This window comes from Carcharodon carcharias, chromosome 9 (assembly GCF_017639515.1).
Source record: "Carcharodon carcharias isolate sCarCar2 chromosome 9, sCarCar2.pri, whole genome shotgun sequence".
NCBI classification, from domain to species: Eukaryota; Metazoa; Chordata; class Chondrichthyes; order Lamniformes; family Lamnidae; genus Carcharodon; species Carcharodon carcharias.
Window position 1 is genome coordinate 120792449 of NC_054475.1, and position 14753 is coordinate 120807201.

At 41.0% G+C, this 14753-nt stretch overlaps 1 protein-coding gene across 2 annotated transcripts in view; it reads right to left on the reverse strand.

Moving 5' to 3' along the window:
* The window catches only part of LOC121282621 (succinate--CoA ligase [ADP-forming] subunit beta, mitochondrial-like), a 115891-nt gene that overhangs the window by 56917 nt on the left and 44221 nt on the right, over positions 1-14753 (reverse strand). For both annotated transcript variants that reach the window (XM_041196402.1, XM_041196401.1), the window contains exon 5: positions 2403-2531. In XM_041196402.1, the coding sequence (XP_041052336.1) occupies positions 2403-2531 (129 nt within the window). The remainder of the gene's footprint in view (positions 1-2402; positions 2532-14753) is intronic.

Genomic DNA, 14753 nt, shown 5'->3' on the forward strand with positions numbered 1-14753 from the left:
AATGGGTAAGTAGCAGTAGCTGCAGGATGACAAGGATTGGGTCCTGAATATTGAGGGGTATAAGACATTCAAGAAGAATAGGAAACTAGGTAAAGGTATTAATCAAGGATAGCATTGGTGCAATAGTTAGAGATGACCTTGGTTCAGGAGATCAGGATGCAGAATTTGTTTGGGTGGAGATAAGGAATAGTAGACGAAAGATGTTACTAGTGGGAATGGTCTACAGGCCCCCTTACAGTAACCACAATGTAGGACAGGGTATACAAGAAAAAATATTGTATGCTTGTGATAAAGGGATATCAATAATCATGGGTCATTTTAATCTACATGGAATAAGTATATTCCTACTATAAATAAAAATTCCAAGGAAAGGACCCACCATCAGTGATTAACTAAAGAAGTTATGGAAAGCATCAAACTTAAAAAGCATATAACTGCGCAAAGATGAGTGGCAGGTCAGATGATTGGTCAGAATACAAAGAACGGCAGAGAATGACTAAATCGTTAATCAAGAGAAAGAAATTAGAGTATGAGAGGGAGCTAGCTAGAAATGTAAAAATGGATAGCAAGAGTTTCTATAGGTATTTAAAAAGGAAAAAAGTAAATTGAGCGTTGGTCCTCCAGAGTGACAATGAGGAGTTAATAGTAGATAATAAGGGAATGGTGGGTGAAATGAACTTATTTTGCTTCTCACTTCACTGTTGGAGATAAAAAAAAACATTCCAGTAATGGCTGTAAGTCAGGAGGTGAAAGGGAGAGAGGAACTTGGTGAAATTATAATCACTATGGAAGAGGTACTGAGCAAACTGATGGAGCTGCAGGCTGACAAGTCTCTGGGCCCAGATGGACTTCATCCAAGGGTCTTAAAAGAGGTGGCTAATGAGGTAGTAGATATGTTGGTGTTAATCTTACAAAATTTGCTATGTTCTGGAAAGGTTCCATCAGACTGGAAAAAGCAAATATAACCCCTCTATTCAAAGAGGGAGGCAGGCTGAAAACAGGAAACTATAGGCCAGTTAGCTTGACGCCTGTCATGGAGAGGGTTTTAGAATCATTAAGGAGATTATAGCTGGGCACTTACAAAAACTCAAGGTAATCAGGAAGAGCCAGCATGGTTTTATGAAAGGGAAATTATGGAGCTTATGGAATTTATTGGAGCTCTTTGAAGGAGTAACACGTACTGTGGATAATGGGAGGCTGTAGGCGTACTGCACTTAGATTTCCAGAAGGTATTTGATAAGTTGCCACATCAAAGATTATGGTAGAAAATAGGAGCTCATGGTGTAGGGGGTAACATATTAGCATGGATAGAAGATTGGCTGGCTGGCAGAAAAGAGAGGGTATACATAAATGGTTTTTCTGATTGACAGGGTGTGAGAAGTGGAGTTCCGCTGGGGTCTGTGCTGGGGCCTCAACTTTTTACAATTTATATCGATGACTTAGATGAGGCGAGTGAAGGCTTAGTAGGTAAATTTGCAGATGACAGAAAGATAGGCAACAAAGTGGGTTATGAAGGGAACATAAGGAGGTTGCAGATGGATATGGATAGGTTGAGTGAGTGGGCAAAAATCTGGCAGATGGGGTACAATGTGGGAAAATGTGAGGCTGTTCACTTTGGCAGGAAGAATAAAAAAGTAGCGCATTACTTAAACGGAGAATAACTGCAGAATTTCAAGATGCAAAGAGATCCAGGTGTTCTCGTGCATGAGTCACAAAAAGCTAGTATGCAGGTACAGCAAGTAATTAAGGAGGCTAATGGAATGCTATCCTTTATTACGAGAGGAATTGAACATCAAAGTAAGGATGTCATGCTTCAGTTATGCAGGGCATTAGTGAGACCACAAATCGGATACCATGTGCAGTTTTGGTCTTCTTACTTAAGGAAGGATGCAAATGCCCTGGAGGTAGTTCAGAGGAGGTTTACTAGATTAATACCTGAAATGAGCAGGTTGTCTTAAGAGGAAAAGTTGGACAGACTGGGCTTGCTTCCAATGGAGTTTAGAAGAGTATGGGGTGACTTGATTGAAGTATATAAGATTCTGAATGGTCTCGACAAGATGGGCGTGGAAAGGATGTTTCCACTTGTGGGTGAGCCCAGAACTAGGGGGTACTGTTTTAAAATGAGGGGTCACCCTTTTAGGACAGAGATGAGGAGAAACTTTTTCTTAGAGGGTTCTGCAACTTTGGAACTCCCTGCCTCAGAAGGCAGTCATTGAATATTTTTTTAGGTGGCATTATATAGAATCTTGTTAGGCAAGGGAATCAAAGGTTATCAGGGGTATATGACAGCATGCAATTTGAAACACAACCAGGTCAGCCATGATGTTACTGAATGGCGGAGCAGGTTCAAGGGGTTGAATGGCCTACTCCTGTTACTATTTTGTATGTTTATATTTCAGTACCTTGACAGCCTGCTCTCTTTTAATTCCCTCCATAATGTCCACTGGTTCCTTGATAATGGCATCTGGAGTCTCTGCTGCCACATCTTCAATGTTCACCCCTCCAAAACTGCTGCCTATAAGAACAGGGCCCTTTGAAAAAGACAAACAGAATACATTTTAACAAAGACATTCCACAAACTCAAGGGTGGATTTATTTTAGAAATAAATATATATATATATATATGAGAGAGAGAGATAATTCTTTTTCAGGTCCTGTAATTATACACATAGCATGTTGTGACCATGTTAAATCGTTGGTTTTTAGCTTGGGGTGGCGGGGATGGGCTTTTGGGAGAAAGAAGAGGGAAAATATCTACCAAGGTCCCCCAGTCTGCATTGCATTCTTATGCACTTACTGAAGTGCATTTATGTGGATTACAAGTGATGACAAGCAAAGCTGTGATGCTCCCAAACAACACTCAGCACCGAAGTTCATCAGGGTGAGGTACTGGAAGGCCTCCAGGACCCCAGTGTCACTTGATGCCTAGCAAGAATTAAACTCTTTCAGCAGAGGAGAAAAGGTACCTGAGAAAATAGGTAAGAAACCCTTCCCCACCACCAAAAACAAACAAGTTGAACTATAACTTCCCTGACGTTGGTAAAGGCATCACCAGGCTGGCATTAAGTCAGACAGATGATAATCTTCCAAGTTTGAATTAACAATCTATTATTAGCTGAGGCAGCAATACTATAATCGACCCAACGTTCGTGGGTATGGAGGGATAAAACAGGGTACTTGTTACTGATCACTACGGTATGAACACTGGAAAGCACTTATGACAAACTTTGAGCGCAGGATCATGCTGAGCTGTGATACCCTCCATAGTCAAATTGCCTCCTGACTGTTGATTTTATGCTCACATGAGACCTAAACCACAGATCTGAATTCTAGGGAAACCAGTAAAGGCAATATTAAAATTCTGGGAACACTGACTCTTAGAAAGATGAGTTGAACAACTTTTGAAACTGCCAGCTATTTCAATTAGTGCCTGGTGCCAGGTAAATCCATACTAGCCAAGGTAACAGCATGGCTGCTTCTCTTTATCTACATAGTTAAGGAATACTTTGGAGTTTCCCCAAGACCCTTTCCAACTATTTTCTGATAGATTACAATTTAAGGCATCTAACAAGCTGGAAATGCTCAGAAGATCTAGTAGCGTCTGTCAAGGTAAAAAATGACCTTTCATCAGAATTCTGATTAGGGTTCTGATGAAAAGTCACCCAGCTGAAATGTTGACTGTTTCTCTATCTCCACAGATGTTGCCTGGCCTGCTGAGCATTCCATCATTTTCTGCTTCATTTCAGATTCCCAGCATCCACAGTATTTTGCTTTTGCACCTAACAAGCTACTGGGTCATCATCAACTAATTACAAACCTGACTTATACATCCAAAATGAATGAATGAAACAATGAATTCACATGATAGAATGAATTGCCTTGGTTCATCAAATAACGATGCAAGTGGAAAAAAAGGGCTCTAACTTCCTAAAACATGAAAGAAAGATATACTTTTAACACTCAAATCAGAAGATTTAGGATTCTGTAACAATTGAAGAAACGGATCTTCTAATCCACGGTTTCATAGAATTACTCAAATTACAAAATGGAAACTGGTTCTTCAGTCCAACCTGTTCAGTGTAGGTACTTATCCTCCAACAGAAGTAGTAATCCTAATCCCACTTGCTTGCCCTGTTTCCAAATGTTTTTATCCCCCTTTATTCCAAACATCTACCTGACCTATTGTTAAATGTTGACGCTGTCTCCACTTCAATTATTACCTCCATTGATACGGTGCACAGCTTCACAACCCTGTCAAAAAAAGTCCAATCCTCTTGTATTAAAATTTCTTGTATTAAACCCTATGTTCATGCCCCTTACTTTTTTTTAGTGTTAAAGGAGATTTGCATATCAGTTTTTAAATACAGTAAAAGGTTACGTTCCTGCAAAACCTCGCAAACAGTGAAATCACGAAGGAGGAGCATGCTTTTGAATGAGACTCAGTTGGATAGGTTCCAGCATGCGAGAGCAGCATTGTTATGAGCAATTATATTACTCTACAAAAAACTGTGTTTCTCTTCACTGAAGCTATTAGACCTGCTGTGTTTACAGGTACTCCACATTTTTGCTTTTTGTTTCCAATTTCCAGCACTGGCAGTTTTATTCGCAACCCATTTAAAACTCACAGTCAATGAAAAAGAAGAATACCCAGCGCCAACAAAGAGCAAAATATATCCTGGAAAATTCCTCTCCGATTCCCCCTACCTCAGGTCACCGAAACCAGCCAAGGTGGTCACATGAACCAAGGATTACAAAGATTTATAAAGACGCCTACATTCTGTTTTATGTGATTTCTGTCCTCGGCAGGAACTAGTCCAGTTCCCTCTGATAGTATTTGGAGAGTCAACACCTACCACACTAGCCTGTATTGTATTCCAGAGCCTCACTACTCTGAGAAAAGACAAATCACCTGATATCCAGTCTATTCCTACTCTCTCATAGCAAATTAACCAATCTCATGCTCAAGCTATGCTCAATGGGTGTACCTGTTGTTATGATGTGGCAGGTGGTGTGTGCCAGGTAGACCAAATCCACGCGGGAAACACGGCCAGGCTATTACAACGGTTTTGCAATTTGTATTTATTATGAGAAGGTTTGTGCACTGAATTCAGAAGTAATGAATCCACTAACAATTTTAGCGATTTTAAAAATTATATTAAAACATTAACAAAAGAAAATAATTCAAACACATACATAAGATTACAGGTAGCTAACATTTTCACAAATCCTGAAATTGCTAATTAACCTGACTCCCAACTACACACCCGCTTTAAAGCAACAGTCCAAATTAATTTTAAATTTAAATAGGCAATCCAGCAAGGTTACTACAACATCCACTCGACAGTGGAATTCCAAAGGCTTTTTAACACAACTTTAGTCAGATTTCTGCAAAGTAGCTAGGGGCTGTTTCCCCAGTCTTTCTCATAAAGTATATTTTTTAGATCTTACACAGCCACCACCACATAGCCTTCCATTATTCTTTATATATGTTTCTCTCTCTTGAATATGTAAAATTCCATTGTTCTACATGTCCTTGGAAATTTATTTTCCCATAATATTGTCAATATGGCCTTTTCTTTTGGGAAAAATAAACGTATTGCTTTGCCTCACTTATCTTGTTAGTTGTAAACATTACACCATCCCTTTGAAAATCAAATAACACCTTCACTTATCTAAAAATGCAAATTTTATTCACACCCTGTGAAACTCTCATCCTAACTCATCCATCTCCCTTTCAAAAGTCTGCTTTACACCCAACTCTTTTGATAATTTCAATCTTGTTGTCTAAGCGTGTCTAGTCTACTTAAATCACACAGACAGAACTATCTATGCTTACACCCATAAGCCTACAATAATATTTTTAAAAATATGGTAGTTTCATGACACTGTCAAAGAATCAGTGTAGAGATTCGGACATTTCAAAAGCAGATAAACAAACATCGCTCACACGATGGGCGAAGCAGTGTACAAAGTGCGGGTAAGTGTAAACGCGAACAAGGGAGTCGCAAAAGGCAGGACTTTACTGTACTCTATCACATCCCTTCATAATTTTAATCATATCAAAATCACCTCTTAATCTCTTCTGCTGTAGTCTTTCTTCTTATGTCATCACATCAGGCAGTATAGCAGTTATTCTGCACTGTATCTACTCTATGGTCTTAACATTTTTTCTGTAGTGTTCCAAAACTGCACAGAGCAACTGTGATCTTACTAAGGTTTTATTACAGCTTTGTCATTAACTCTCAGCTTTTATATTCTTAGAACATAAGAATATAAGAAATAGGAGCTGGAGTAGACCATACATCAATGTTATCATGGCTGATCTTTTGCCCCAGCTCCACATTCCTGCCCACTCCCATATCCTTAGATTTTCTGAGACTCCAAAAATTTGTCTACCTCAGCCATAAATAAACTCAACAATGGAGCAAGATCACATTGATGCTTGTGGGGGTTTGCTGTGTGTAATTTGGCTGCCATATTTCCTGAAATACAACAGTGACTTCACTTCAAAAGTACTTCATTGGCTGTAAAGAACTTTGAGACATCTGGTGGCTGTGAAAAGCACTCTATAAATGCAAGACTCTCTTTCTTTCAGTCTCTTAACTTAAATTACATATGTATTAAAAACTATTCCAATGCGTTAAAATGTCAGTAAGTCCCAACTTGAGTGCATAACCTCATCCATATATCAAATTCATGCTACAAGTTCTTATAAAGAAGGGCACAACAGATTTCAGGAATTGATTTGTCCTGCATCTGAAGGATGGTAGCCGTTTCCCTAACCGCAACTAACAGTAATACCGAGACAAGGGGTGATTCTCATTGTTGATGACATTCATTACTTTTGTCAAAATTCTTTGGGAGAGCAGGTTTGATCAAAAAAGAGCTGCTCCGCAAATACCCTTCCTGCCTGTTTCAATAATCTCTGTACCCATAAAAGAGTCTGCTTTTCTAAAACAGCAATACCAGGCGAGATATCCGAAAAGGGCAGCACGTTTAATTATAGCCGTATAGAAGAGTTTCCTGACTGTAAGATCTACCTGAAAAAAAATTAATTTTCTGAGGTAGTGTAATCATGTACGTTCCTTGGCCACCGCAGCTATACACTGTTCCCTCCAATTTACCATCTACTTTGAAACCTGGACACTTGTACTTAGTAACGATTTCAATGTCCACATCATGAATCTTCACAGGAACATCATTAACTGTTTTTTACCTAGTCTATATTGAGTTCTTTTGTCTTGTTTTCATTCAGTTTAGGAGAATCATTATCGTATCATTTTATGAACTTCTCCAGAGTCCCTATAATTTACTTTATTATTCCTGATGAGACCCACAAGTACCATATCATCAGCACACTTCAGGGTCATTATTTTGTTGTACTCTGATTAACAATCATTCATATAGAGAACGAAAAGTAAATGTAACAGTACACGGCCCTGAGGAGATCCAGTATTTGTTAACATGGGCTCGGAGTAAATCCTGGAAACTAACACCCGTTAGGGCCTGCTGTGAAGGAAATCACTGATCCAAAGTAGGAGAGTAGGACTAACATCAAGGTTTTTCAGTTTTTCAAAAGCTTGATTGGTTGCATGGTATTAAAATCTGAAGAGAAATCAACAAAGGCAGTGTGAGCATAGTTGCCCAATCTATCCGTGTGCTGTTGGATCAGAAGGACAAAGGCCAGAAAAACGCTATTCACTGACTTGAGGTTGATAGACAAACTGCAACTGATCAGTATGTGGAACAATAAAATCTAAAAGACGGGTTGACACAATGTGCTCGAAACACTTCATGACTATGGATGCAAGAGCATCTGGTCAGTAATCATTCAGTTCAGCAGGCTGCAATTTCTTAGCAACCGGGACAATGATGTCTGATTTCCAACAGCAAGGAATAGCATGCATGTCAAACGATTTCTGAAAGACCAGAGCGAAGTCATTAATATAAATTGCAAATAGCTGAGGCCCCAGCACTGATCCTTGCAGCACTGCGTTATTTCCAGGCTGCCAATTTGAAAATGGCCCATTATCCCTATCTATGAAGTAATCCTTGTCATCGGTTTCTCTTTATTATTCAAGATGGCTGTTCCTTACATGCGCAGAGTCATCTATTGTGTTATGATGGCTGTGGAGCACAACTGCAGATCTGCATGCCTTTCCACAGTGCGGGCAGGAATGCATGGTCTGATTTAGGACTGCCCAGTCTTTCTAACTCCCCTTTTGTCCTTAGCTGCCCTGTGCTCTTTGCTGTTTGAGGGAAACAACGCCACTACTCAAGATTGTTTCCCAGATAGTTCGTTCTTATGCATTTTTCTCCCAGTCGTTTGTGTACATGCCACATTTCCTGAGGTTTGCCTTCAAGGAATCCTTGAACTCTAATCCCGGACTAACTTGCAGGTGGTGTCCAAGTTTAAGTTGTGAATAAATGATTGCCTTAAGAATCTTAAAGGGATCAATGCCAGACATTTCTGCTCTTTGAAGTGTTTCACTCCTGGGCACTTTGTCCTCCCATTTGATGTCCATGATGTTCCTAATGCATGTCATATGGAACCTGTCCAACTCCTTAATATGTCTGGAGCAGGTAGCCAATGTCTCAGACATATATGAGGGTAGGTAATAAGACAGCTTTCTACACAGCAAGTTTTGCTGCAAATTTGATACCTCATTCCCTCCACAGTCTCATGTAAACAGATAAATGCTGAGTTTGCTCTGGCGATTCTACTTGCCACCTTACCATCAATGCAGACATTTCTGAAATTGTGCTTCCAAGATAGGTGACGTTATCTACAACCTTCAGGGTTCTGTCATTGATAGTTATAGTATGTGAGGTATAGCCAGAATTTGGTGGTGGTTGGTGGAGTATCTCTGTTTTTCGTAAGCTGATGGTTCACCTATAGTCGTCAACTACTTTTGAACAACAGTCCATGATCCTTTGAAGACCATGCTCACAGTATGACATGAGGGCACAGTCACTGGCAAACTGCAATTCCCGTATCCTCATCTCCCTTACCTTAGTTGAGCATTTCAGTTATCTTAAGGTTGAAGAGATTGCCATCTATTCTGAATTGGATGTACATTCCATCAAACGTCCCAGAAAGCATGGCCCCAAAGAATATACTGAAGAGCACCGGGGCCATGACACGCCCCTGCTTCACATCGAAGGGGTATTCACAGTCACTGACTCTGGCCATTGTTCCATCGGTGATATGACTGTATCAGATTTACAGGGCATCCAAGTTTGGCTAAGACTTTCCACAAGGTCTCTATTTACTGTGACAAAGGCCTTCATCAGGTCAACAAAGGCACAGTAGAGTCCCATCTGTTATTCGCGGCATTTCTCTTGCATTTGCCGAAGGATGAAGATCATATTACAAGTGCCTCTGCCATTTCTGAACCCACTTTGAGTTTCTGGCAGTACACATTCTGCTATGTGGCTTAACAGTCTGTTGAGTAGAACTTTTGCTAGAATCTTACCAGCTATCATAAGCAGCAAGATTCCTCTGTGCTTTGTCTCACACACAGATTTTTGTCCTTTTTCTTTGTACAAGTGAACAATTGAGGCATCCTTGAACTCGAGGTTTATTGATCCCACATTGTGATACAATTGTGAGAGCTTGATGGCTAGCTGGGGTCTCCCAGATTTGTAAATTTCTCCTAGGATTCCATCTTGAGCCTGGAGCTTTCCTTCATGAAGGTTTCAGTCATTTGAGCTTGAAGAGATTGCCATCTGTTCTGCATTGAATGTACATTCCATCAAATGCCCCAGAAAGCATGGCAGCAAAGAATATACTGAAGAGCACCAGCCAGAGTCATTGACTGTAATGACCCCTTTGATGTGAAGCAGAGGCGTGTCATGGCCCCGGTGCTCTTCAGTATATTCCTTGCTGCCATGCTTTCAGGGACATTTGATGGAATGTACAAGCAAGGCTTTTGATAAGGTCCCGCATGGGAGATTGATAATGGAGGTAAGAGCCCATGGGATCCAAAGCAAATTGGCAAACTGGATCCAGAATTGGCTGAGTGGCAGGAAGCAAAGGATGATGGTTGAGGGGTGTTTTTATGATTGGATGCCTGTGTCCAGTGGGGTTCCACATGGATCAGTGTTGGGTCCCTTGCTGTTGTGATATAGACTTTAATGTAGGAGGGTTGATCAGGAAGTTCGCAGATGATGCGGAAATTGGTTGGGTGGTAAATAGTGAGGAGGATAGCCTTAGATTACAGGAGGATACAGATGGGCTGGTCAGATGGGCTGATCAGTGGCAAATGGAACTTAATCCAGATAAGTGTGAGGTGATGCACTTGGGCAAGACAAACAAGGCATGGGAATACAAGATGAATGGTAGGAACCTGGGAAGTATCGAGGATCAGAGGGATCTTGATGTGCATATCCACCGGTCCCTTAAGAAAGTGGGACAGGTAGATTAGGTGGTTAAGAAGGCATATGGGATATTTGCCTTTATTAGCCGAGGCACAGAGTATAAGAGCAGGGAAGTTATGCTGGAACTGTATAAAATGCTGGTTAGGCCACAGCTGGGAGGATTGCGTGCAGTTCTGGAATCCACATTATAAGAAGGACTTGATCGCACTAGAAAGAGTGCAGAGGAGATTTACCAGGATGTTGCCTGGGCTGCAGAGTTTTAGTTATGAGGAGCGATTGGATAGACTGGGGTTATTTTCCCCGCAGCAGAGGAGATTGAGGGGGAACATGATTGAGGTGTATAAAATTATGAGGGGCATAGATAGGGTAGACAGAAAGGAACTTTTCCCCTTGGTAGAGGAATCAATAACCAGAGGGCATAGATTTAAGGTAAGGGGCAGGAGGTTGAGAGGGGATGTGAGGAAAAATTTTTTCCCCCAAAGGGTGGTGGGAATCTGGAACTCACTGCCTGAAAGGGTGGCAGAGGCAGAAACTCTTATAACATTTAAGAAGTATTTGGATGTGCACTTGCGATGCCTTGGCATACAAGGATATGGGCCTAGATTTGGAAAATGGGATTGGAATAGTTTGATACTTGTTTGACTGGCACAGACTCGATGGGCCGAAGGGCCTTACTGTGCTGTAGACCTCAATGACTCTATGATAGGGATTTAATGGCTTTGTCAACGTCTAAATCAAGGTTTGCTGTCCATGTTTTCACATTTGGGCCTGTCCAGAAGCTTGTCTACAGGTACCCCATTTATGGTGGATGGGCGGATAAGCACACCCCTAAAGTGCCTTGATAACTTCGATAACTGTCATGTCCATCAGGAGAGATTCGTCAGCGCTGAGGGTGGGTGAGTAGCTGCGCTAAGAGGACCATACACAGCATTCAGGGCTTTATAGAAATTCCTCACACTGTGATCGGCATAGACATGAAACTCTGGCTTGTTTTGGCCCATCATGCATCTTGCATCCTATGCAACTGCTGTTGAAGGTTCCTTTTGCTCTCCTAGAGTGACTTCTTAGTAGCAGATGTATCTTTATCTTCCAGCCATGCTGCAAATGCTGCATTTTTCTCCTGTAGAAATTTCTTACTTTGATCATTGTTTTCATTAAACCAATCTGGGTGGTTTCTTTTCTGTGTTCCCAGGACATAGTTGGCAATTTTCAGAACTATTGATGTGAAGGTCGACCTTGCCACTTCAACATCATCACTTGGGTTTTCTTCAGAGGACAGCTGTTCCTCAATTCTGAGCCTGAATTGTCTGCAGTACTTTTTGGAAGCCAAGTTCTGCACATCTGGCTTTCTTGGGGGTCTTCTGCATGCTGGTCTTCTTTTCAGTGAGATGCATCTTGTGGTCTGACGAGCACTCCACTTCTTTAATAAAAGATGCTATGATCGCAAGGTTTATGTTATTCTGGCGGGTGATGATAAAGTTAATCAGTGGCCAATGTTTAGATCTTGGCTACATCCAAGTGTTTTTGTTCTTTGCCTTTTGTCTACAGATGGTGTTGATGATTAACATATTCCAACAGCTGCAAAGGCTCAACAGGAACATCTGGAGAAGAAAACCAGTACTCTGTCCATGCTATTAGATTGCCGTCAACTTCATGCACCCTTGCCCTCTGTGTTAACTTTATGTGTGACACCTCACTGAATGCCTTTTGGAAATCCATGTATACTATATCTGCTGGTTCCCCTTTATCTACCCTATACTTACATCCTCAAAAAACTGTAGTAAATTTGTCAAACACAATTTCCCTTTCGTAAAACCATTTGGACTTTGTCTAATCATAATTATTTTCTACAATTTCCTTAATAATGAATTCCAGCATTTCCCAACAACTGATGTCAGGCTAACTAGTCAAAAGTTCCCCATTTTCTCTCTCCTTTCTTGAATATCAGATTTAAATTTGCTAACTTCCAATCCACTGGGATCCTTCTAGAATCTATGGAATTTTGGAAAATCATAACCAGTACATCCACTATCTCTGCAGCTATCTCTTTTGGAATGCAAGGATGTAGGCCAACAGGTCCAGAAGATTTATCGGCTTTTAGTCCTTTAATGGCATTACCATCAACGAATTCCCCAACTATCAACATCCTGCGGGTCATCATTGACCAGAAACTGAACTGGACTAGCCATATGAACACTGTTGCTACAAGAGCAGGTCAGAGGCTAGGAATCCTGCAACGAGTAACTCACCTCCTGACTCCCCAAGGCATGCCCACCATCTACAAGGCGCAAGTCAGGAATGTGATAGTATACTCTCCACTTGCCTGGATGAGTGCAGCTCGCATATCTCTCAAGAAGCTTGACACCATCCAGGACAAAGCAGCCTGCTTGATTGGCACCACATCCATACATATTCATTCCCGCCCCACCAATGCACAGTAGCAGCAGTATGTGCCTTACAAGATGCACTGCAGTAATTCACCAAGGCTCCTTAGACCGCACCTTCCAAACACACGACCACTACCATCTAGAAGGACAAGGGCAGAAAATAGATGGGAACATTACGACCTACAAGTTCCCCTTCAAGTTACTCACCATCCTGACTTGGAAATATATCGCCATTCCTTCACCGTTGCTGGGTCAAAGTCCTGGAACTCCCTTCCTAACAGCACTGTGGGTGTACCTACATCACATGAACTGCAGCGGTTCAAGAAGGCAGCTCACCACCGCCTTCTACAGAGCAACTAGGGATGGGCAATAAATGCTGGCCCAGCCAGCAAAGCCCACATCCTGTGAATGAATAAAAAAGTTTCTCCAACACTTTTTCTCTAATATTAATTACCTTCAGCTCCTCACTCTGATAAGCTCCTTGGTTACCCTTTATTTCTGGTTTGTAATTTGTGTCTTCTACTGTGAAGACAGACACAAAATATTTGTTCAATGTCTCTGCCATTTCCTCATTCCCCATGATAATTTCTCCTATCTCCGCCTCTTTTGTATAAATGTAAAATCTCTTAAAACTGTCTTTATATACTTAGCTAGTTATTTTTATATTCTAATTTTTCTCCTCTTAATCAACATTTTGGCAGTCCTTTGTAGTTCCAAAAGCTCTCCCAATCCTCAGGCTTACTACTATTCTATGCGACATTATAAACTCTTCCTATAATCTAATACTATCTTTAACTTCCTTAGTGAACCATGGATGAATCTTTTTTTGCCAAGTTTTTGTTTTTCAATGGAATGTATGTTTGTTGAACATTTTGAATTGTTTCTTTAAATGTTTCCCACTGTTTATTTACCACTATAACTTTTAGTCTATTTACTCAATCAACATTAGCTAGCTCTCCCCTCATAACTATGTAAATGGATTGGTTTAAGTTCAAGATTCTTGTTCGGGGCTGGAGCATGTCACTTTCAAATTTAATATGGAATCCACAGGCCACATGCCGGATATACATTCCAACGATTGGCTGATCGAATTAAACAGCTTGTTCAGTTGTTTGTAATAGGCAGGGTACAAACCATATTCAACCAGGCTGCATTTGCAAAACCCAAAACAAAACGTCTACTATTAGATGTGATTCCGCAATTGGGCAGCACTTGCTAAACAATCCTCAGTGTGCTAATAGCAACACTGACAAAAAATTTAAGATAATCAATTGAGCTCGTAACATGGCTCATTTACGCTTACCAGAAGCAACATGCACTCATACGCAAGGACCCATTTTCTGCAAACAAAATGAATATGTTCAACTCTTCTGCCTTTCTGAATTACCCGGGAGCTTGGGGAGCCTATAGTTCCCCTGTTGCATTTTTACTGCTAATGCCTCGGCCAATCAGTCAACTTGCCAACCCATCAGCACTCTTCTCTCCTGTAGTATAAATTGTTGCGATTGCTTGAAATTTGGCATTCTTGTGTCTGTTCTGATGAGAGCAAAATGAAAAGCTTTGGCAACACACCTCTCTTATCAGTAACATTCAATCCCATAGTTCTATCTACATCAATAAGTGACAAGACATCTAGAATCTTCACCTTCCTGTCCAAGTTGTCCTCCTGCTACAAGGAGATGTCTCTAACTCTTTCACCAGGCAAGCAACACAACCTCCAAGACTCCTGATCAAAACTGCAGATAACGGTATCTATCCCCCTGACTATACTGTCCTTTATCACCTCCACATTTCTTTTCACTCCCCATGCACCACTGTACTATGGCCAGGTTGCCCATCCCATTCTACAGTTCTTGTTCTCATTCACACAAGAAGCAAGTACCTGGTACCTTTTGGTCAAAGTCAAGGGCCAAGGTCCACCATCCCTGCATGCTGGATCCCCATACTTGCCTGATTCACAGTCGCACACTTCTGTTTCTCACCACT